The sequence below is a fragment of the Podarcis pityusensis genome (genome assembly GCF_964106645.2).
Source record: "Podarcis pityusensis genome assembly, chromosome: 7".
Taxonomy (NCBI): domain Eukaryota; kingdom Metazoa; phylum Chordata; class Lepidosauria; order Squamata; family Lacertidae; genus Podarcis; species Podarcis pityusensis.
Genome location: NC_138031.1, coordinates 14,048,738 through 14,073,520, shown reverse-complemented (window position 1 = coordinate 14,073,520; position 24,783 = coordinate 14,048,738). Strand labels below are relative to the sequence as shown.

Sequence of the window (24,783 nt, the reverse complement as noted above, 5' to 3'; positions counted from 1 at the left end):
AGGTCTGTTCTTAACCTGAAACTGTTCTTAACCTAAAGCACCACTTTAGCTAATGGGGCCTCCTGCTGCCACCGTGCCGCCGGAGCAAGATTTCTGTTTTCATCCTGAAGCAAAGTTCTTAACCCAAGGTACTATTTCTGGGTTAGCAGAGTCTGTAGCCTGAAGCGTATGTAACCCGAGGTACCGCTGTATGGGATTAAATTTTGATGCACAAGTGAACAGCAGAACCCACAATAAAGGAAGTGCCTACAATCCAAACCATTTTCCAGTATGGCTTTGGGCTGTTTTACCATGAGAAAAATGTAAAAGTACTGACATTGCACCTTCACTCTAATAAAACAGGGAGTTTCAGCAGTGTGCCTCTTGTTTTGTTTTGTTTGTAACATCTTTATCGTAAGCTGTGTTGGGAGAGCTTGCTCCAAAAGCTGGTGGAGGCACTACTAATAGTAGAGGAAACCTGGTCACATCACAAAACCAAGTTAAAACAGCTTGTGTGTGGACCACTATATAAATTCCCCCCTTGCATATTTTCCATACACGTGGATGGACAAACAGAAGGGACAGATTTCCACTCTAAAGGAGCCACCGTGCGTGTACAGATATGCCAGACAGAGACTACAAGAAACAAGAGATAGCTGGACAAAGAAGAAAATGTAGTTATCAAATTTTGGTAAGGTTACATCTCGATAGCACAAGACACGTGGTGTGCGGTCAGTGGACTAGGGGGACAAGGCTAGTACCCTACAGGTTTCCGGTAAATCAGAGTATTAACGCCTTGTGCCTCCTTCCCAAAGCCCATCCCATCATCCTAAGGTCCACAGAACGGAAGATGGCAAGTTCCCCAAGGATGTGCTCTATGGGGAGCTGGCTCCAGGCCAGTTGGCAGACCAACTCTGCACTGCAAAGATGTCCGCAAACGGGACATGAAGGCTGGCGACATCAACCTCATCGTGTGGGAATCCCCTGCAGAAGACTGAAGACCTGGAGACAGTCAGTCAGGTCTTGCATCCACGACAGCAACCAGAGGAGGAATGACTGCTAGGATGGAGCGCAGAGAGAAAAAACACCACGATGCACCTAAAACAGAACAACTGGATGCCTTTGTCTGATCCAATCCTCAACGAAAACATGTCTGTCCCATACCAATCTCCACAGCCACAGCAGGTGCTGTAATCTTCCAACCGTTTGACTTCACCCCCAAAGGCACACTCCTCCATTGTCTCCTTAGACAGACAGAGGCCAACCTTGATGGCCAAGAGCAGCTATCCTGCTCTCAGTGCCGCAAACCAACCCTGGGGTGGACTTAGCATTTGAAAGAGACTGTTCAGAACAGTGTTTAAGCCACGGGTAGGCAAACTAAGGCCGGATCCGGCCCAATTGCCTTCTAAATCCAGCCCGCAGACAGTCCAGGAATCAGTGTGTTTTTACATGAGTAGAATATGTCCTTTTATTTAAAATGCATCTCTGGGTTATTTGTGGGGCCTGTCTGGTGTTTTTGCATGAGTAGAATGTGTGCTTTTATTTAAAATGCATCTCTGGGTTATTTGTGGGGCATAGGAATTCGTTCATTTCCCCCCCACTTCAGAATATAGTCCGGCCCCCCACAAGGTCTGAGGGACAACGGACCAGCTCCCTGCTGAAAAAAGTTTGCTGACTCCTGACTCTAAGCGTTATGAAAGTGATTCTCTTCTCTATTGCTGTGTCTACAGAATTGGCTGGGAGCACAAGACGTAATAGGGGGACCGATTTTACAGGATGAAGGGGTCATGGTGTTGGGACAGGTAGACACACACACACACACACACACACACACACACACACACTCGCACCAGAACTCTGAAGGAATATTGAAATTATTTCAGTGCGAAGGCCGATGCACTTACACAGTGATTAAAATGCAGCAGGAGCTTACACCTATAGAAATGCATCAGTGGGAGGAAGTAGTCCTATCGCTTACCCAAACTTCCTCCTACTCAGCACAAATAAATGCGTATCACAACAGTCAACACGACAGCAGTTAAGTGTGGGAGTTATGCTGTTTAGGGATGGAATTCACAATGGCTGGGAACAGACAACATTTCCCAATTTACTTGCCATAAGGCAGTTCCCTTTCCAGTTAATTTTTGCAGTGTTATAAACCACTGAGCGCAATTCAGTGCACAGCCAATTTGATGGAAAGCGTCCGTTTTCAGAACCCTCTGGCACCCAGCAATTTTAATAGTTGCAACGAAAGCATTTCCGTAAGAGGCGCATGCCCGTTCAGTAATGCAATGCTTATGAAATGGAGGGCTGGACCCCAACGGTGTGTGCAAAACCAGCAGGTATGTCCTGCTATTGCATATTCCATATGCGGGACAAGCTGGTTCGGCATCAAACCATCTCCAGCTGTGGCTCAGGGCCTCAACTGGGAAAGTGGCAGTGGAAGAGTGAGGCTGCAAGTCCTAGCAATCCCACATTGATAGGGAAGCTGTCCAGCAGAGCTGCCACGTAATGAGGGAAGCTTTTGAGCCTTGCTGTAAATTCTCCTGTGCGCCCCTGTGGTCTGAAGAACAGAGAGGGCGTAAGCAGTATGCAGCAGGCTATACAGTCATACCTCATGTTGTGTCCACTTCAGGTTGCGTTTTTTCGGGTTGCGGACTGCCGAAACCAAGAAGTACTGGAACGGGTTACTTCCGGGTTTCGGCAGTCGTGCATGCACAAATTGCGCTTTGCGCATGCGCAGAAGTGCCAAATTGCAACCCGTGCATGCGCAGACATGGGTTGCGAATGCTGCAGGTTACGAACGTGCAATGGGGCTTCGTCCCCCCCCCCACATCGCACCCTTGAAATTGGCTTGTGGGGCGTGTGTCAGAAGAATCCCCCAGAACAGTGCAAAGGGGGAGGAGAGGGTGGGAGACTATTCCATCTATCTAAATGACATGCCTGTGCAGATGAAATGGCCAGAAGACCACAACGTTTAATTCCACCCTAAACTGGAGGGGTGTGTGTGTGTTTGGCAAAAACAAATCAATACATCCAAATTATTATATATACACAGTCACAGAAACACAGCTTTTTGCTGCAATAAAAAAACAAACAGGAAATTCAGAGCAGCCACACACCAAGCAAGTAAGGAAAACCTCAGGGAGAAATTTACCTTTCTTTGCTTTCTTCTGTAGTTTCAGTGTGTCTGAAGATTTCTTTTTAATCTCCTGGCGGGCTTTCTTGTATTCTAGAGAGAGAAAGAGGGAAGGAGGGAAACACAGTCTGAATATCAACACATTTGACATCTGTGCTATGGCATGCTTTGTAAAAATAAACAAACAGATCTGCCTATGCCTGATGATGCTAGGAGTTCAGAGAATGGCATGCAGGGTTTGAGAAAGCAATTTAAGCTACTTTTCTCTGTTTATGCATCCTAATGCATTTCACTAATATTTAGCACAAAAGCAGTATGTAAAAGGGAAGGGAAGAGCAGGAAAATATTAATATTATTTATTAAATTTGTATATTGGCCTTCATCCAAAGATCCCAGGGCAGTTCACAACAGAAAAATACAAATTGAGAATACAAAATACACAATAAAACAAAAACAAACCAATAACACCCCCCCCACACACAAACACATTTAAAAGCCCACGTTAATCAGCCAAATGCCTGGTTAAAGAGAAAACTTTTCATCTGGAGTCTAAAGGTGTGTAATGAAGGTGCCAGGCAAGCCTTCCTGGGGAGAGCATTCTACAGATGGGGGGGCCACTGCAGCGAAGGCCCCGTTCTCGTGTTGCCATCCTCCAGACCTCTTGTAAAGGAGGCACACAAAGAAGGCCCTCAGAAAATGATCTCGGGATCTGGGTAGGTTCATATGGAAAGAGGCGGTCCTTGAGGTATTGAGGTTCTGAGCCATTTAAGGCTTTATAACTGGGCCCGGAAATCAATGAGCCAGGATTGGCATCACGTGCTCAAACCATCTTGCCCCAGTGAGTCATCTGGTGATGAGTGATGTCACAACAAGTAACCCCAAGGGGGCCTCAATATAAGCCAAGTACTCATCTGATTACTCGTGAGAAGGAGGAGGAGGTGTGGGCCGAGTCAGAATCTGCTGGTGGCCCTACTTAACCTGCACCTCAAATGCCCTTCAACGCTCCCTGCAGTTTAGAATGTAAAATATGCAACACAAGCATGGTTAAAACTGCAAAACTAGGGCCACTTGGAGGGGAATGCACAGTATTTCTGACTTCCCTTTCTGTGGGCAGCCTGGAAACATGTGGGGGACAGCTGGGAACATGTACAATCCTAGGCTGCTTTTTCCCTCTGATACCCCTCACCTCCTCCCCCAAACCAGAATCTTAACCAGCTTATGAGCTAGCATGGTTACTCCCTTCCCACTGAAGGCAATGGGAAGGAACAAAATAAAATAAAGGGGGGAGAACCACAGCTCCCCACTTTCTGGTTTTGTATGCTTTGTGCTATTTTATGCATTGTGACTTACTGTTATTTTTATTGATTACAGTTTAGTCATTCTTTACTGCAATTTTCAAGTGTAAACTGTTTAATTATTATCTGCTGGTATTTAATTTTACTGCTTACTATTATATTCCAATGGGATTGTTGAACGTTGCTTTATTTTGATATACAGTAAGTTGTTTATTTTGAAGCTATGCTTTTATTATGACTTTCTTGTATTGGATCATACTGCTATTAGGTGGGTGAACTTTGCCATCTGTTTTGTTGTTTCTTCAGCTTTGTAAACCGCCTTGTCCATATAGCAATATAGAAAGGTGGTATACAAATGAAAATGAAATGCCCCGGCCAGCACAAGCTAGCAGGGATGAAGAAAAGGTAGCAGCTCCACCACTAAATCTACCTGCTCTGGCACAGCCTAACCACCGGTTCACCTGTCCTATTTGAGAAGCAGCAATTGTTCAAAACAGCCAGACAGGATGTTCTTAAAGAGCATCAGGTTTTAGTGGTAACCTGTCTTTTATTGTTCTTTCATTTTATTTTAAGAAACCGTGGCTTCCTGTGGTTAAGACTACTACAAATGCACCCCTCTGCAGTTAACAGGGCAGAACCGCAGGTTCTAGCCACTGGGGCTTCGCAAAGTCCCAAATTCTGGTTGTACACTCATACCTTGGGTTACAGACGCTTCAGGTTGTTTTTTCGGGTTGCAGACCGCCAAAACCCGGAAGTACTGGAACGAGTTACTTCCAGGTTTTGGCGGGCGCGCCTGCGCAGAAGCGCTAAATCGCAATTTGCGCCTGCGCAGAAGCACCGAATCGCAACCCGCACATGCACAGACATGGGTTGTGAGCGTGCATCCCACATGGATCACGTTCGCAACCTGAGCATCCACTATACTTTCTTCTTAGCACTTGAGGCTGCATTTAAGCATACACAAAACATTAAAGCAGTTGCAAGCAATACTTAGCTTTATGGCCTGAAATCTCTGCATAAAATGAACACATCACTCTTTTTAAAAGAAGTGGTGGCTTCTACCAAATCTTCAGATGAGGATCCTGGTACCTCTTTATCCATGGTTAAGAGACTGAGCACCAGGCGCAGAACTGCGTGATCCTTTGCCTGAAGTTCTTTCCAGCTTAGGAAAAAACGGCAAGCCACCTGCATTACTTTAACAGCGTTAAGTGACAGTATTAAGGCTACCCTTGGCACCTACTCAACCAGGACTTGAAAGCCAACTCCATTAAACCATGGTTCAAAACCCGTATTAAAAACGGAAACCATGGTTAAACCTAACCATGTTTATAACACTGGAGCTAACATGACGCTTAATCGTGCTTGCAGAAGGAAAGGGGGGGTTGCTTAAGGGACGGAAGAAGATGCAGCAAAGGAGTGGGTGATTCTCACAGTCCATTCCTGATTTCTTAGCGCTGGCTCATGCATAACCCTGGTTGTACCTGCGTCATACCATAAGCGGCCATCGCCACCTCGTGTGACCAGATTCTCGAAAACACAGCACAAAAAGTAAACATTTGCACAGTTATATTTTAAAACCTGTATCGTTCAGCCACATCTTGTCCACGGCTCCTTCTCCATATAACTACCTTTTGCATGGTCTTTATCCAGTTGATTGGCTACTTTCTTCCATTCTTCCATCTGCTCTTGAAGTGGGTTTATCAGACAGTCTATTAAAGCACTAATTTGGTTGAGAAAACACAAAGAGGAATCAAATCCTGCAAAGGGGGCGGGGGGAATCAACCTGAATCTACCCTAAGCCAGACCCATGGACTGCTCAGAAACCCCCTCAATATCTATGAGCTGCGCTAACCCATTCATAAAATTATTTTGAAGTGTTCTCAACAGCCCATCACGTTAGGCTGTGCATTATTGCGTCCATACTGCAGATGGCATGAGACGTGTAGGGCTGGCTATTGGGTGTCAGAGGGGTTGGGCGGTGGGACTCTCCATTTCATGGCTAAATCTCCCGGTGCAACTGTAGCTCTCAGACTCCCTCAAGAGAGAGTTACCAGATACTGGAGAAGGCCCAATAAAATAGTTTGCTTTTGCAGCAATTTCCCAAGTTCTCAGCTTTGGAACCGATCCCCCTTTGGCGTCCCTCATTCACTGCTGAGTTACACTTATTGCCATGACTAGGAATTCCTGGTGTGCAAAGAGGGTTGTGCCAGCAAGCTTCTGTTTTTTTTTCTCGGGGTGGGCAGTAAACTCTTCCTCTCCCACAAAGCCCGGTTTGTTTGATGGGAGAAAAGGGAAGGGTGTTCCCAGCAACCGAAAGTCAGAGGTTAGCTGGAAGCCAGCCCCAGCAAACAACTTAATGTGGTCCTGAATGAAAGGGGTTGTGTAGCAATTACATCTTGACCAAAGTCCAGGAGCTAATAATGAAGGGCTCCTTCCGATCTGTGTCGGCTCACTAGCATGCATTAACTCACCTTGAGAACTGCCTAAGTTTGGACTCTATGCTTCTGTGCCTCATGCACATTCTGGTCAGAGCAGAGCCAATTTCTCTTGTAGCACCTGAAAGAAGAAAGCGGTCTTATTTAGAAAAACCTGGCAAGAAAGGTTTTACACACACACACACACACACACACACACACAGTATCCCCAAGTGGTGCATGGAAATAATAAAAGCAATGGGTTTCAGAATGGACCCACTGAAATTAATGGGCCTAATTTAGCCATGTTCAATCATTTCAATGGGTCTATTTTGAGGAAAACCACCCAGTATTTCAAACACAGATTAAACCAAGGCTAGAGGTCTTCTCAGGCCCTTTGGGAGTTCTAAGGCCATCTGTGGTGTCTTGATACAAATTTCTGAACCATGCCTAGGAAATCGATTGTTATTATTTATTACATTTCCCCCCACCGATTTATGCAACAACAAGAAAAAAAAAGTCTCAAAGCAATTTAACAAAGATATAATACAAATGGACAAAATCAACTGAAAACCAGAATATTGCAACGTGCAATGCAAAGTTCCTAAAAGGTTCCTCCAACACCAAAGTAAAAAAGAATGAATGGGACAAGAAGATTCCTCAACAGTGGCCTGACCTGAATGCCAGTGTCTAAATCACCTGTGGGGAATCTTTGGCCCTCCAGACATTGCTGAACTACCATCATTCCTGGCCGCTGGCCATGCTTGTTTGGGCTGATGGGAGCTGCAGTTCAGCACCATCTGGCAGGTTGGAGGCTCCCTATACCTAGGGCAAATCATAGAATCGTAGACTTGGAAGGGACCTCGAGGGTCATCTAGTCCAACCCCCTGCAATGCAGGAATCTCAGCTAAAGCATCCATGACAGATGGTCATCTAACCTCTGCTTAAAAATCTCCAAGGAAGGAAAGTCCGCCACCTCCCAAGGGAGTCAATTCTACTGTCGAACAGCTCTTACTGTCAGAAAGTTCTTCCTAATGCTTACAGAATTGACGGCTCTGGGGCAAACTTGGGCAGAACGTACTCTTTCGTTTATAAAAAGTATAGCCTGGCCCCTGGGGCATCTGTTGTGCAGGGATGGTTTTAGTTTGACACGGGTGGCAGAAGCAATAAAAGAAATGAGAACCCATGAAATGATAAAATGACTAAAAGGAGTCATCAAGCTTTGAAAAAAGAGAGAGCAACTCATTCTTCAGACTCAATGGAAACAACCTGCCAGAACCAAGGGTGTTCCCTAAAATTAAAGGGAGAACTAAATAGCCAGGCAATACTCCCCAGGAAATGTGTTCCACAACTGTGACGCCGTATCAATAGCCTCAAAGAACTGAACCGCAAGCTATCAATTTATAAGGGTGCCCTCAATTGGCGACTGTCATTCAGTGGTTGTCTAGGGTGAACAATAGCACACTGCTCTGCTTTTCAGTGCAAAGGAGAGGAACAAAGGAGGCTGGGAACACAGACAACTTAGCTTGGACATTATGTGATAAGGCTACACACTCTAGATCTTGCGCAGGATCTTGCAAAAAAGAAAAAACAACACATATCCTAGTCTCTGACTTTGTGAACCCACACTACTGCTTTTTCAACCAATACCAGGCAATTCACTTACTACCTTTCACTGAAGACTAAAGAGCAAAACACTGCAGGTTTTCCCCCACCTTGCAAGAATAAAAGGCAAAGCGTATTTTGGATTTGCCAGGGGTCAAAGGATAATGGATGCTCCAGCCCACTAGTAGATATTGTATCTCTGCTCAAAGGCAGAGGTGTCCAATGTCGATTCCTGCTGCAAGGGAACTACAAAAGGTTCCACGCTAAGTGGTGGTTGCCAGAGATGCCCACCTCCACAGTGGTCCACTAAATTTGGCTAGCCGTGGCAACCAGTGATTTGTGGTTGGGAAGGAGGCACACAGGACTGCTTTCTAAGTCCACACCAAAAAACCTGAGCCCTTGACAATTTTGTGACGCAGCCAAGTTCTGTACCACGAAACCTGCGAATCGGCTTCCACAGAACATTCGACTCCCCAGTAGATGGTGCTAACACAACTTGAGAACCGCCTGGCTGGATCACAGTTGCAACCCATCAAACCCAACACTCTGGTTCCCGACAGTGAAACAGCCAGATGTCCTTGGGGGAAACTCAGGGAGCTATGAAGACGAGCCATTCCTTCTTGTTTGCCCTTCGCATCTGATAATTAAGCAAAGCATTGCCTCTGAAGTTCGGAGATTCCATCAGCAGCTACTGCAGCCGATGGTCATTGACCTAACCCTTTCCTTCATGAATTTGCCTTGTCCTCTTTGGAAGCCAGCTATGCCAGGGACATAAGAAGAGCCACAGTACTGGATCAGAGCAGAGGCCTATTGAAGCCAAGCATCATGCTCTCACAGGGGCAGGCCAGATACCCATGGGAAGCCCATGAGCAAGACATGAGCACAGCCGTGCCATTGCACCCGCAATTCCTAGCAACTGGGATTCAGAGGCATACGGGCTCAGATAGAGCGCTTGGGGGGCTGTTGCATGTGATTCCGGGGTGGAAACCCAACTGGAGAATTTGGCATACCTCCACAGATGAGACAAGGCACCTGATATAATACAGTGGTACCTCGGGTTAAGTACTTAATTCGTTCCGGATGTCCATTCTTAACCTCAAACTGTTCTTAACCTGAAGCACCACTTTAGCTAATGGGGCCTCCTGCTGCCGCCACGCCGCCGGAGCATGATTTCTGTTCTCATCCTGAAGCAAAGTTCTTAACCTGAAGCACTATTTTTGGGTTAGCGGAGTCTGTAACCTGAAGCGTATGTAACCTGAAGCGTATGTAACCCAAGGTACCCCTGTATATTAAATGCTCTCATTCAACGTTAGGAACCCAAAAAACATATGACCAAAAAAACCCCATGAGGTGTTTTCGAGGCTGCTGTGGTAAATGGAGATTCTGTGCATGAGAGACACACACAAATAAAACAAGATAAAACAAAGTCACGGCCCGCTACCCGAATTCCACTCCTGACATAATTAATGCGCACTTAGGTCATGCTTCTGGCATGAACACCAAGAAAAATAGGTGCTTGAACTCACAATGAAGTTGGGCAACTTGGGGCAGCCCAGAAAAGATGCCGGTTTAACAAGGGATTATTGAATATTGCTTTATTTGATTCAAGTTGTTTATTTTAAAGTTACGCCTTTATTATGACTTTTGTTTTGTATCGGGTGAGATTGTTATTATTTGCGTGGTCTTTGCTGTCTATTCCGTTGTTTCCTCAGCTTGTAAAACGCCTTGAATGTAGTCATATACAAAGGTGGTATACAAACCAAAAGTGAAATGAAATGAAACCGCGCCGTGTTCACTGCTGAAAACTATGGCAAGCTGTCTCCCTAGCTGGTTCAGGGGTCACCCCTGGTTCTGGTGCAGGTCAAATAAATGTGTCCCCACCTCCCTCGTTCCCTTAGATTCAGGCAGATGGCTAGGGCAGCTCGGAGGGGTCCTCGTGCATGTGTGCAATGGTAGAGGCCTGGCTGGAAAGCTTAAAGCCCATTGCCACTACACAAGAGAGGGACTGAAGAAAAGGAAATATGAATTGGCCCCACCCATTTACTTGACCAATGGCGGCTAGGAGGAGTCGTAGACCTAAAAAAGTGCAGACTCACACACAGTGGCCAACCTTCCATTTTGACGCGAAATATTCATTTTGGGCTTCTCAGAAGTACGTAAAGGCCAGAAGTGGGCAGGGGGAGCACCAGCCTGTAATGGCGCCCACCTGAGAGGTGCCAGAAAAGTGCGCTCTGGGTGGGGAAAAAGTGCCGGCTCCAGATCTATTATTCTCCATTTTAAAAAGGACCAGCGTGGCTTAATCCAGGACACAAGACTCTGGGAAGAGTCAAACGGAGGCAAAACTCATTTGAGGGGGAGCAGCTTTGCCCTTCTACAGCCTCCTCCGCGTCTGGGAGGTTGCTGCCATCTTGAAACACAGTGGGGCATTAATGGGCACACAGGCAGGCGACCCACAGAAGGGGGAAAGCAGTGCTTGTACGTGCTCACCCTGAATAGCCTGTTCCAAATGAGCAGGCATCTGCCGCAGCTCAAAACAGGGGGGCTGGAAGGAGGGGGAAGCCTAATTCTTTCGTCAAAGCGTATTTGCTACAACAGAGAGGCTTTGCATCCATTTGAAAGTTAATGTTGTCAAGCACCTAATTAAGACGCTGGAGGAGGAAGGAGGAGACACTCACAAATAACAATCTTAACGTGATTTCAAGTTAAGTGTCCGAAGAGAGGGAAAGGGGTTAGAGCTTGGCTGCCTTGTCCATTGGAGGACTGGAAGTATGGAGCTGTGGCGAAACTGGGAGAGGAGGTGGAATGGAGAGCTGGGGACAGACCCTACATCTGTGGGCGTCCGGATGTTGTTGGGACATGCCCATCAATTCCAGCTGGCATAGCCAAAGATCTGAGATTATAAAAGTTCTAGTCCAGCAACACTTGAAGGGCCGGGTAATAGTAGCATGAAATAATCAACCTAGCCGTTGAGGCTTCCTTCCAAAGGATCATGGGAACTGTAGTTTTGCTAAGGGTGTTGGGAACTGTAGCCCTGGGAGGAGCCTCCTAACAACTCCCAGCACCCTTAAACATAAAGGGACCCCTGACCATTAGGTCCAGTCGTGGCCGACTCTGGGGTTGCGGCGCTCATCTCACTTTATTGGCCGAAGGAGCCGGCGTACAGCTTCCGGGTCATGTGGCCAGCATGACTAAGCCGCTTCTGGCAAACCAGAGCAGTGCACGGAAACGCTGTTTACCTTCCCGCCAGAGTGGTACCTATTTATCTACTTGCACTTTGACGTGCTTTCGAACTGCTAGGTTGGCAGGAGCAGGGACCGAGCAATGGGAGCTCACCCCGTGGCGGGGACTCGAACCGCCGACCTTATGATCGGAAAGTCCTAGGCTCTGTGGTTTAACCCACAGCGCCACCCGCGTCCCCCCCAGCACCCTTAACGAAGCACAATTCCGAAGATTCTTTGGGGAAAGCCATTTACTGTTACAATGGTGCAAGGGCGATCGATCAATGCAGGGTGTGGATTTGACTTATGGCAACCAAGAAGCAAGTGAGGCTATGGATGCAGAGAAGCAGCACACAGAAAAGAGACAGGAGGACAGGCAGGTAATTTGGCTGACCAGCAACAAGAGAGTCTACGGAGCAACAGCAACGGAGCTTGGCTTTCGCACTGGTATACTCAAGCCTGCCCAGGAAGTATTTTACACAGGCGGAAGCTATAGGCTGCCAGCACCAGGGGTGGGTGAAACCATCCAGAGACCAGGTAGTGCAAAACATCTCTTCCTTTCCTGACTCTGCAGTCTTTCCCCATCACCAGGGTCAACAGTACACAGTGCAAGGAGGTCTTGGTGTTGGTACCAAGTCAGACCATTGGTCCATCTTTCTCAGTATTGTCTACACTGAAGCTCACCAGGGCTTCAGACAGGTTTCTCTCCCAACCCTACCTGGAGAAGTCAGAGAGTGACTTCCTATATGCAGAGCAGATGCAAAACTATGGCTGTTCCCCCAACTCCTGTGGGATCTGCAAAACGCTCTTCACCCGTTCCTGTGACTCACAGTTGCAGAAGTTTATGTGCTCTACAAAGTCATGCACATTCACACCATTTATGCAGGCTGCAGAATCCAACCGTTCTACAGATTTGTGTTTTTTTAGTGTAAAATATTCAAAACAAAACAAAGCAACCTGATGAGAAGTTTCAGGCTTGTGCTTCTGTAGCCCCAACATAGGTATGCATGAGTGTTAAGCCCCCTGCACCACATGAGTAGCACAGGTAGCTAGGCTCTGCAGTGCTCCTGGAGTAGAGCATTAGGACCCACGTACCTACGGGACCACCTCTCCTGGTATGCCCCGCGGAGGACCTTAAAGTCCACAAATGACAACATTTTGGAGGTCGCAAGGTGGTTAGGTTGGTCTCAACTAAGGCCAGGGCTTTTTCAGTACTGGCCCCGACTTGGTGGAACGCTCTGTCACAAGAGACTAGGGCCCGGCGAGACTTGACATCTTTCCGCAGGGCCTGCAAGACAGAGCTGTTCCACCTGGCCTTTGGTTTGGACTCAGTCTGACCCTTATGTTTCCCTCTCCTTATGGTTTTGATCTATGGGCTACTTTTAAAATGAGGCTGCATTTTAAATTGCATTTTAACCTGTATTTCAAATTGGTGGTTTTTTTCTATTATGATTTTACTGTAATTTTACTGGTGTTAGCCGCCCTGAGCCCGGCTCTGGCCAGGAAGGGAGGGGTATAAATAAAATAATTTATTATTATTATTATTATTATTATTATTATTATTATTATTATTAGGACACACAAGCCTGGCAAGGACTCAGAAACAGGACTGTATGCTTGCTTACCTCTCTTTCACTTTCTCTTTTATCTCTCTCTCTTTCTCTTGCACACTGCTGCCTGTTTTCTGGCAAAGAAGACTGAAGGCAGAATTCTGCCTCAGCCCATCATGTGGCATAAGCAGCACTGAGCACACGGGAGGACTTGATTTGTGCCACTCTTGCCAAGACAGTTGGACACCACTGCTCTAACAAGCCTCTCTTTCGGGCCCCCATTTGTTTCCCGCAGAAGGAAGCAGACAGACCATCTCAAGGCAGACAGATTAGATTCAAGCTGCACGTCCTTCCCCATCTATCTGTGTCCTGGGCAACGGGGCAGGTGTGCGTTCGCAAGGCCTTCTGCGATTATCTTCCTTGAAAACAGAACACAGCCAGCCCTTTATCTTTCCTATTACAACGCCGTCATGGCACCACGAAGAAAACACAGCTAAACAAACGGCACGCTCGTTTAGGGAGCAACTTCAAGGCCCTTCAAGAGATTCAAGCACTCAAGCAGGAAAACGGGACTCTTCTCTTTCTCGTATTCAGGACAAGGTCCAAGACATTTTTCAGTCGTGCGTCTTCCTATCCTTGCTGGCTTCCCATAGGTATCGGGTCAACCTTTGGCCAGATCCAGCAGGATAATCTTACCTTCCAGAGATCAGCAGAATGACAATTTTTTTTTATTTTTTATAACGCATGACGTACATAAAGTTTTATAGTTGGGTTGGAAGAATCCCAGCAAACTGGTTGACCAGGCTGCTAAACATCTGATGTGAGCACCACACAATCGAAACTGATCCTGCACTACTTTTGGCTTGGCCGCTGAACACAGGCCACCAGCCATTTTGAGGAACCACCATAAAATGTGGAATCTGCTGCTTTTCACTGCCTGCATGCAACAGAAAAGATGCAGGGAAGAGGCACCTGGCCAGGCCTAAATACCTGATTTATGGGGTGCGTTGCAAGTTGTGCAGACGTGCGTACTCCCCCCTTTTTTTAAAACAAATCTCAACAGACATGGGTTCATGTTATTTGCTACTGGATCCTAGAAACTGGAAGGGGAAGAGCCATGATTTTAGCGGCCGAGTCCATTACCTCGGGTGGTACCTCGGGTTACATATGCTTCAGGTTACATACACTTCAGGTTACAGACTACATTAACCCAGAAATATTACCTCGGGTTAAGAACTTTGCTTCAGGATGAGAACAGAAACCGCGCGGCAGCAGGAGGCCCCATTAGCTAAAGTGGTGCTTCAGGTTAAGAACAGTTTCAGGTTAAGAACGGACCTCTGGAACGATTAAAGTTCTTAACCCAAGGTACGACTGTATCTGTACGCAGCAGGGTCCGTGGTCCAATCTCTGGCATTTCCAGAGTTAAATGGCCAGGAGTTTTCCCACTTTGCTGATCTGTATACCTTAAGATTAGAAAAATAGAATCACAGGATTGTAGAGTTGGAAGGGACCCTGAGGATCATCAACTCCAATCCCCTGCAACGCAGGAGGATGCAGCTGTCCCAGACGGGGGATCGAACCTGCAACCTTGGCATTATCAGCACCGCGCTCTAACCAACTGAGCTATCTAGGCCTAAACCCTTACCACAATAAAAGTCCACACCTAAGGAGGATGCATCTACCTCATACTCTCCATGCATTCCTCCATCCGCCTTAAGTACTGCCCTACTAGATCAGGTGACTAGATCTAACCCAGAATCCTGTTCCCACAGCGGCCAACCAGATGCCCCAGGGAAGCCTGCAATGCGCATGGAGGCATTCTCCTCATCCGCAATTCCCAGTAAATAGTGTTCAGAGACATATTGCCTCCAACAGGCAAGGCTGTGTTCATCAAAGGTGGTGGCCAACCATCAGCAAGTACCATAGTTTAACTACAGAGAAAAATACAAAACCTTATGCAAAGCCACAGAGACTTGCAAACTACCCAACCTAAGATGAACTTATAATGTCTGATTTCAATGGATTTTTCAAGTGATTAACTCAGTCTTTTGTTTTCTTTATCTTTTTAGGCAAGTTCATGAAGATACCAACAAAAGGTAAGTTTGGTGTTGTTCACAATACTGAGAGTTGCTAGTGAAGTTGTAGATGGATGTTAATGAAGTTGTAGACGAGAGGGTGCCGATGTTTTGCACCTGTTTCGCCCTGGCGGTCCAAGTAATCAAGAGGCCGCTGTTCACCCCCGATGGGGCCCTTTTACTGGGGCTTGCAGGTAGCACACTCCCCCAGGTAGTTTTCTGGGCTTCTTCAGTGGTCTAATCTCAAAGGCTTGATACGTATATTGATATTCAATTCCTTGGCTTAAGCTTAAGAGACTGATTTGCTTATTCTCCCCAGGTTCTGTGAGAGAAGGAGCAACACTTGTTTTCCTCCTCCTTCCCTGCCTCCACCTTCCAAGCCAAGGAACGAAAATGTGCGCAACAGATGGAAAGAATAAAAAGAAGGCAGACAATACAGATAAATACCATCTGAAAACATGCAGACATGGTGGGGGGGGGGGGCAGGATTATGGTGGACACCAGCTGCCTCCCCTTGCACTTACAATATTACTTGACTCCCAAAAATATTCTAGACTCTTGACATTTCTATTTTTTGAGGGTGTAATACAAGGATTTTGTTTTATCTCACCCACCTTCCATGTGCTATCTTTCTCCCTACATTTATCTAAGTGCAGAGGAGGGGACTTTTGCTCTTAAATTGCTCTTATTATTATGATTCATATTAACTGAATTTGTATACCGTTCTTCCTCTGTAGATATCAGGGCATCTTCAGCTAGGATGGCCCAACTATCAAAATAAATTGTTTCATTAACAACGCATGCTCACTGCTTTACTTTATGCTGCTTAATTGCCCGAATCTTTAAGGTGCATGCCTCCTAACACTTACAGAAAGGACGCGGTGGATAGAGTCAATTAAAATTTATCACAAAAGCAGAGAATTTCTTTAAGACGCCTGCTGAAATAGAAAGGCATTTTGTCAAGCACCATTTTTAGCACGTTAACCCAATTACAGAAATCACATTGTATTTGACAGGGCCCTCCCCCTTTGCAGTAGCACAGATTTCCTCTCACGTCTACTACAATGGAGAATTAAGTGTAATATATTCCGTGGTATACAAAAGCAAATTGCAGTGCAGTGTGGAAGATGGAATATAAGACACAGATCAGGGAGGCATATAGACAACTCACAATAATGCAAGAACAGACCTGCTAGGTCAGGGCAATGGCCTATCTTGCCCAGAATCCTGTTCTCACAGCAGCCAATGTGATGCCTCTGGACCAGCCTGCAAACAGCACCTGAGAGCAATCTCCCCGTGCAGCCATTTCCAGGAACTGGCATTCAGAAGCAAGCTGTCTTTCCTCGATGGCTCATGACTGCACCAAATTAAGCTCACATGGAAAAATAACATCACTGTTTCAATATCCGCAAGGGCTAGTGAGCAAGGACTGGGTACCAACCAGAGTCCAGTAGCATGGAAAGAAAGGTATGTTTGATTTGTAAAAGGTAAAGGGACCCCTTACCATTAGGTCCAGTCGTGACTGACTCTTGGGGTTGCGGCGCTCATCTCACTTTATTGGCCGAGGGAGCCGGCGTACAGCTTCCGGGTCATGTGGCCAGCATGACTAAGCCACTTCTGGCGAACCAGAGCAGCACACGGAAACGCCGTTTACCTTCCTGCCGGAGCGGTACCTATTTATCTACCTGCACTTTGATGTGCTTTCGAACTGCTAGGTTGGCAGGAGCAGGGACTGAGCGACGGGAGCTCACCCCGTCGCAGGGATTTGAACCGCCGACCTTCTGATCAGCAAGTCCTAGGCTCTGTGGTTTAACCCACAGCGCCACCCGCGTCCCCATGGAACGCAGTAGCATGGAAAGAAAGGTATGTTTGATTTGTAGGCCACCCTTTATGGCTGCAGCTCTCTTAACTACGAATCTAGATTGTAGCTGCACAGTGCCTGTCTGCCGTAGCATCTACTCAGACCCGAGTTGGCGAGGGAGGCATTCTAACAGCAGCACTAGCAGTTCCAACAAATGCTGAAAGGCAAAATTGTCCTATGCAAGGTCATTATTAGCCGCCTCTTGTCTGTTGGCCATGGGAGGAAACATCAACCCATGCTTGCTGCAGCCAGGCTGAACATCAACTTTACTAATTTTGTTACAGCATTGCCCATCCTTCCCCCTCGCCCCCACCCACAGAGGAGCAGCTGGGACCTTAAGCCTCATAAGCCCAAGAATTTGGTACACGTCTGACATCAATGGGAAAGCAGCAAGAGGCCACCTGTTGCAAAAAAAGAAAAGAAAACAAGGACGGGGGCAAGCATTTGCTGAAAACAATACACACACCCAAAACTCTGCAGAAAATAAGCAGACATATATTTACTACTTGGGTCAACTGAGACTATTGAAGCCCCCTAGAAAAATCCCATCAGAGATGCATTGACACTTATACCCTTTAAGATGACGTTTTCTGTCTCCAGATCTAAGGCTGGTGGATACATGGAATGAATTGTAAGAAGCCTAGTACAGTGGTACCTCGGGTTACAGACACTTCAGGTTACAGACGCTTCAGGTTACAAACTCCACTAACCCAGAAATAGTACCTCGGGTTAAGAACTTTGCTTCAGGATGAGAACAGAAATCGCGTAGCGGCAGCGGGAGGCCCCATTAGCTAAAGTGGTACCTCAGGTTAAGAACAGTTTCAGGTTAAGAACGGACCTCCAGAACGAATTAAGTTCTTAACCTGAGGTACCACTGTAAGCTGCCTTACAGCAAGTCAGAACATCAGTTCATCTAGCTGGTCTCCAAGGCTGCTGACAAAGGATGTTCCCAGCCAGTGTTAGAAAATTCAGAAATGGCACCAAATGGCTCCTTAAACCAAGGTTACAGTCGCCAAAACAGAATGCCTAGTTGCCATTTTTGAGCAAGACGGCTCTAAAGTTATTTTACAAATGGTGGATTGACTGTGACTGATTCTCAGTTAAACATCTGGCTAGGTCAGATGACAACCTTGAGCCAGGTTAAGAACTTTGAGAACCGAAAGAAGAAAATTCACTTGATCCAGGGACAGTCCACATATATATCTGGCCTATTCTGACCTCTTTTTTCTTAATGGTGACTGCTTCTGCTCAGGCTGCACAGAAAAAGCAATTTGGTTCCTGAAATTCACCCCAATGGTGCAAATAAAATTTAGCTGATAGAATTCTACAGGATGGGGGATTGGTGGCCCCCAAGCACCCTGTGTACGTCACCTTGAACTCTATCATGGGAATCAGGGTGCTAATAAATTAAACCTCCCTATGTGCAACCCTGCCAACCTAGCAATTCGAAAGCACGTCAAAGTGCAAGTAGATAAATAGGTACCACTCCGGCAGGAAGGTAAACGGCGTTTCCATGCGCTGCTCTGGTTCGCCAGAAGCGGCTTAGTCATGCTGGTCACATGACCCGGAAACTGTACGCCGGCTCCCTCGGCCAGTAAAGCGAGATGAGTGCCGCAACCCCAGAGTCGGTCACGACTGGACCTAATGGTCAGGGGTCCCTTTACCTTTACCTATGTGCAATTCACAGCTTTATTCGTACAAACAGTGCAGGTTAATGTTTCAGTGAGGCGATAGCAGGCTGGTTCTCAGCTAACCATGGTTTCCCAATCAGCAGCCAGCCTCGGAAACACATGCACCTTCCTTGCAGCTGCAGTTATGCAGTTGGTAAGAGCCAACCTTAACTGCTAAGCCCACCTCCGAACAGCAAATTCAGATGCCATTATTTTTCTGAGCGACGCAACAGTGGTTAACCACAGCCACAGGTGTTAAATTTGTACCAGTGAACAGCTTGGGACCACTGTTAAGGGGAAGCGAGTGAGCTAAATTCATCACAGGAAAACGTTAAACACACAACAACGCAGACATCTCCAGTCGCTTGCTATTTCTGCTCAACGGACCTCATCAACCATTTTATTTAAAAAAACATTTTATTTATTTTTTGCTGGGGAAAGCACAGCTGGTTTTATGGCCTATTGCTGTTAAATTGTCTATTAATAAGACAAACAGGAAATCATCAGGTTAGGGCTGAGGGGCTTTTGACCTTGACACTAAGGTCTCAGCTACAGACACTCGGAATATAGATTACAGCTTTAGAGGAAACTGCTTTGGAAGAGTCACCTGCTGTTTGAAATTAATTAACTATTCCCAAAGGGAACTCTTTGATTTGCTGCTACAGTGCCAGGTTCCCACACGAACAATGAGCTTGCTGATATTAAGATGCCTGCCCCCCCCACCCCATTTTTCTATCTGCTCTGTGCATGCAGGAATCCTCCAATTTGACCCTGCCTCCTTCATGAGAAGTCAAGTTGTGGATTGCTTTAAATGGCTTTTAATGTGGTGACCTGCCCTGGGATTTTAAGTTAAGGGCAGATAATAAATAAGATGCTCTCCAATTAGGTCAGAGTTTCCCCCCACCACTTGAAAATTCCTGATAGTCGTACTGATTTTTCTGCCTGCTATAGAAACTGCAATTCCACAGAATTCATTGTAATGCAATAAAATACAACATAAGAAACAAAAGAAGCAATAAAATACAATTTTAAAAAACCCCATTCAACGTGATAAATGTGGCATTGCCCATCTTCAACCACAAATCCACAGACACAGCATGGACCACCTGAACGAAGCTCGTGGACCACTGATGGTCCACGGACCACAATCTGGGAACTCTTTTCCTAGATGGCTGTGTGCATATTATAATGAAATACACTGAGAATAATGGCGCATCAGACAAGTAACTATTTACCTAGATTCTTGGAAGTTTCAATTGACATTTATCATGGGTGGAAGACCACTGGGAAATCTTTTAAGCACAGCCCTAGCTCCCTTTCGCAGTAGTTTAATATCTTTGTCCCCCAGAATTAAGGCAAGTTAAATAACATTCATGGAACCACCTCCACTCTTTACCAGTGCACCTGACGTGGCCACTTCCCATCATATTCTTAGAACAGCATTTTATTAATACCACATGTTCAGACAGAAGAGAGTACGTGGAATGTCTATGCCAAGCCGACAAAATTCTGTCTGCTTGGAAACGTGCCATTTCTAGAGCATCTCTCAAGAACTGGGTCAGACCTTTATCAAGGCTGATTTCTGGACTGGGTCCAATCAGGTACACTTGTGGGTGTAGCACCTTTATATTTTAAATTATTTTAAGGCAGACAGCTATTTGTCACTCATATTCTGTCTAACATGCCTAAGACATAGGTGATTACATTGAAATAAAGAGCCTTCAGCAGGGGGTGGCAATCTAGAGTCATTGTGAGCCGTTGGGCAGGACTTTGCTTCTAGACAGGTAAGGAACACTGTTTAAAGCCTAATTCAGGTGTGGGGAAGCTGTGACTCTCTAGCTGTTGCTGGACTACAATTCCCATCATCTTTGACTACTGGTCATGCTGAAGGGGCCTGCTGGGAACTTCTGAAGCGCCACGTGTCCCCCATCTCTGACCTACCTGCTTACTCAGGTCTTGTCTGGTGCTTAAGAGGGTTGTCCTGTTCAGCTGCTGAAGGCATTGGGGGCTTTTTATTATGTATTTGTCATTTCCTGGTTTGGTAATATTTTACGATACTTGTAAACAGCTTAAGAGGGTTTCTCCCCCGCCCCCGAAAATGTTAAGTGATATACAAGTTCTCTAAATAAGTATTTTTTAAAAAAAAAAACCAAAGACATATGGGAGAGGAAGGGTGAATGGCAAGGAATAAATGTGTTCATTATTATTTTCATAGCACACTGTGCACTCAGGAAGAAGTCCTGTACACTTTAATAAGCATGTATACAGTGGACGCACGGGTTGCGAACGTGAGCCGTGTGGGGTGCACGTTCAGAACCCTCAGCGTTCACAACCCGCGTCTGCGCATGCGCAGGTTGCGATTCAGTGCATGCGCAAAGTGCGATTTAGCGCTTCTGTGCATGCGTGACCGCCGAAACCTGGAAGTAACCCATTCCGGTACTTCCAGGTTTCAGCGGTCCACAACCCAAAAAAAACACAACCTGAAGCGTCTGTAACCCAAGATATGACTGTATTTTTGAATGAGCTGAACATACATTTCCGGTCCAATCCTAAGCATGATCACTCAGAAATGTCCCGCTGTGTTTAATGGGGTTTCTCCCAATTAACTGCGCAGGATTACAGAATCATAACACCACCGTGGCAACAATGACATCTTCCCAGTGCTCAAGATTTTGTCTTACGAATCAGCAGAGATGTCATTTCTTCTGCGCAGAACGCAGAGGCACATTCTTAACAAAATAATTGGTGCACTCAATCCATCCATCTGCTGTTTAATACAGCACTAAAACTGCAGCAAACTGTACACGTTAAAACAAACGACTCAATTACAAAGGCAAGACGGTCCTTTAAAAACTACAGCAAAAGATAAAATAACCAACGGAGGCACCCGTTTTACAGTGCGAGAAAGCCTGCTTGATTAAGCATTTTAATCTCATTGTATTGCCCCTTCAAGAAATATTTGTGGAGATGTTATGATGCGCTGCAGCAAAGGCAAGATGGCAAAATGGAAGCAAAGTTTTCCCCCAGACACCTAGGCAAGAGCACCACGTTTTTAGGAGCCTTAATCACCACCCCTTGGTCAGTTGCTCGAGGTTCCATTAATTTTCCGACCTCGGCTGTGGCAGGAAGGTATTTGGAAACATCCTTCGGTACCAAAACGCAAAGGGTAAAACTATTTGTGGACAGGAAGCCTAGCTTATAACCAAGTCGTATCAGCCAGGCCTGCACTGGCTGGCAGCTGCTCTCCAGGGTTTCAGACAGGAAGGAGTCTGCCTTCACTCTGCCTGGAGATGCTGGGGACTGATCCTGGAACCTTTTGCATGGGAAGCATGAGCTCTAACAGAGGGCTGCACACAGGATGACAAGGGGGTTGGACTAGATTCTATGATTCTAGCAGCCTCTGCGATGGCAATATTGCAGTCCTAGCCATAAGCTGCTGGTGGTGGTATCTGATTAGCCTCAGCCCACCATGAGTGAAAAGTTCTGCCCATTTCGATATTGTGATGTGGGCGAGAGAGTTCTCTAGAAAGAGGAAGCTGGTCTTGAACCACCTCCAGCAAACTGAGCAGAAACCCTGTCCATGAACTAGGGAGAAAATGTGTTACGGATCAGACATGGTTTTGAGGAGCCCTCAGCTATTCCTTTCTCATTCTTCTTTCTGTCCTCCCTGGCCGTGACTGCCTTTCCATCTCTCCAAACAGCAGTTGCCAGGCTGGCGCTGCCCACAAGCCCTTTAGCCTTGGAGAGCAGGCAGCTTGCGATCCCAGGACCTTGCATGACGACATGTGCTCCAAATCAACGCTTGGATTTATTCCTCGAGTGACTAAATGCAAATTGCTCCCTACCGAAAGCAACATCAAGAGGGTATGTCAACTGTTTACACGGCATGCAGTCTCCGAGACTGACTCTTAATCCCGTCCATGGCAAGTTATTAAAAGGAACAGCCAAACTTGCAACGTTCTCAGAGAGCCAACTTTGAGCTGACTCAACACCAGGGCGGTGACATCAAAAGGAAACCTCCAGGACTTACCCATTCACTGACCCACATTTGTTAGAAAAAATAAGCTCCTTTGTTTACAGAAGGAAGCATTTCCTTTGGCAACCCCTCCAAGGACCAGAAAATACTATATTATTTTCTTGGAACATCCTATACTTATGGAGAAGCACACACTAACGCTGGCCAAGAAAGAATGACCTAAGCCAGTAGACATCTCCAATAAATATTTTTTTTAAAGTACTGTCTGCACAGAGCCAAAGGAGAGCATTCTCCATCTCAGGGTACTGCCACCATGCACACTTGAGAAAGAGAGCCACGGGGTAATATATGTTGCTCTGCCGAAGCACACAAGCAAATCCTCAAAGGTTATCAATTTGTGCCAAATTAAAATACACAGCCATACAAGAGCAAAGCTGGAACACTGTGATAGCTGGCTTGCAGCAGAGGTAGGCTTGCCTATCAGATGCCTTTGGTTTAGCAAATTACGGGTTGAAAGCAGGGTCTGGTCAGTGGGTCTCTCTTTATTAAAACTAAATTTGCTCAGAGATAGTTCCTTGACACAGAGTGTTATAAACGGAAAAGTTTCCAGAGCCTGCGAAAGGTGAATTCTTGCTACGTGGAGAGAAAATGGAATGTGCATGTGTGAAAGAAAAAGAAGATTTTGGGGGGCAGATGCAGAGAGTTAGCTGAAGGCTGAAGACACCCTCTGAAGATATATCTCTTATGGGGTGCATGTGCCATACTGTTTGACTCTATCTATGCTCCACCTGTAGACTTGTAAATAAAGCATTTCAACAGAGTAGCCTTAAAGAGTAAAACAAGAAGTCTATTTGCACCTTCCTTCGTACAGTGCTATTGCTCCAACCTTCTTATTTGCATGCACCTTAGGATGCCTTTAGAGGCAAAACAATGGGACTCCAGCAATCTTCATAACAATGACCTCTGAAATGTTTTTAACCGCGAGCCCGCTATAGGTAGCAGAAAGCGGAAGACACAGCAGCAGGTGACTTGCCTCACTCTGAGTCACCGCATCATCGTCAAAGGACGGTAATTCAATTAGATGCTTTTAGCATCCTCCCATTTTGTTTACTGCGACCACACTCCCGCTGGCTGCAGTCTCATTTCACCTTGCAAAGCTTAGCAGGGTCAGGCCGGATCAGGGTGAGACGGGAGACTTTGTCTGAAGAAGACCAGGGAGGCAGCGGACGGTTCCGTAAGTGATAAACGGGGGCTAAGTCAAACTGTGCTCCGTTCACAGTTTGGGGAAGAAGAGAAGGGGAGTGATTCTCTCTACCGTGACTCAGCCTCGAGGCAAGAAAAGCAATGCAAAGGACAGGAAAAACCCAAAACCCAGATCCTGAGCATCTTTTGGTTCAAGGTATTTCGCTGGAATTTTTTTTTGCAGAGGAAGGAACATGAACAGCTTTGGGTCCAGGTCTTGCATCCAAATCCACCCAGGGGGGTGGGGTGGGGATGCCTCTATTCTTGGAATATCTGAAGTCCACCCAGCAGTTTCGTCAGAAGGGTGATTAATTTCCTGCCCAGCAATTGCTGCAGCACCGACTTGTCAAAACAGCTGCTTCCCAACCCAACAGAAGCCTTTCACAATTCAACCAGGAAAGACTATACACGTAACCCCAGACGCTTCCTCCTCTTTGTCCAAGCAGCCTAAAAGGTCAGCAGGAAGCAACACCAGATATCTCCGACACCCCACCCAAAAATGACAAAGCTGAAGTCGTCGAGAACAGGACTCAGGCAACTGAAGAAAACACAATGCTTTGCTTCCCTTCGTCTATTCCTGCTCAAAACAGCAGAATGTCTTGCTCTGGCCCCATTCAGAGGAACCCCGGGACCCCTTGGGAACTTATCCTGAATTCCGCTCATGAAAACATGACTTAACGTGTGCTTGTCCAGAAGCTGTTCTGCTCACCACTACCGTGCAATTCACAGGAAGAACACCCACGACGGTGAGGTCTGAGA

At 46.3% G+C, this 24,783-nt stretch overlaps 1 protein-coding gene across 23 annotated transcripts in view; it reads right to left on the bottom strand.

Annotated features, from left to right (window-relative positions):
* MTSS1 (MTSS I-BAR domain containing 1) overlaps nucleotides 1-24,783 on the bottom strand; it is a 147,780-nt gene that overhangs the window by 28,315 nt on the left and 94,682 nt on the right. For all 23 annotated transcript variants that reach the window (XM_081012604.1, XM_081012610.1, XM_081012588.1 and 20 more), the window contains exons 4-6: nucleotides 6,885-6,969; nucleotides 6,042-6,133; nucleotides 3,137-3,211 (exon numbers count right to left, since the gene is read on the bottom strand). In XM_081012604.1, the coding sequence (XP_080868730.1) occupies nucleotides 3,137-3,211; nucleotides 6,042-6,133; nucleotides 6,885-6,969 (252 nt within the window). The remainder of the gene's footprint in view (nucleotides 1-3,136; nucleotides 3,212-6,041; nucleotides 6,134-6,884; nucleotides 6,970-24,783) is intronic.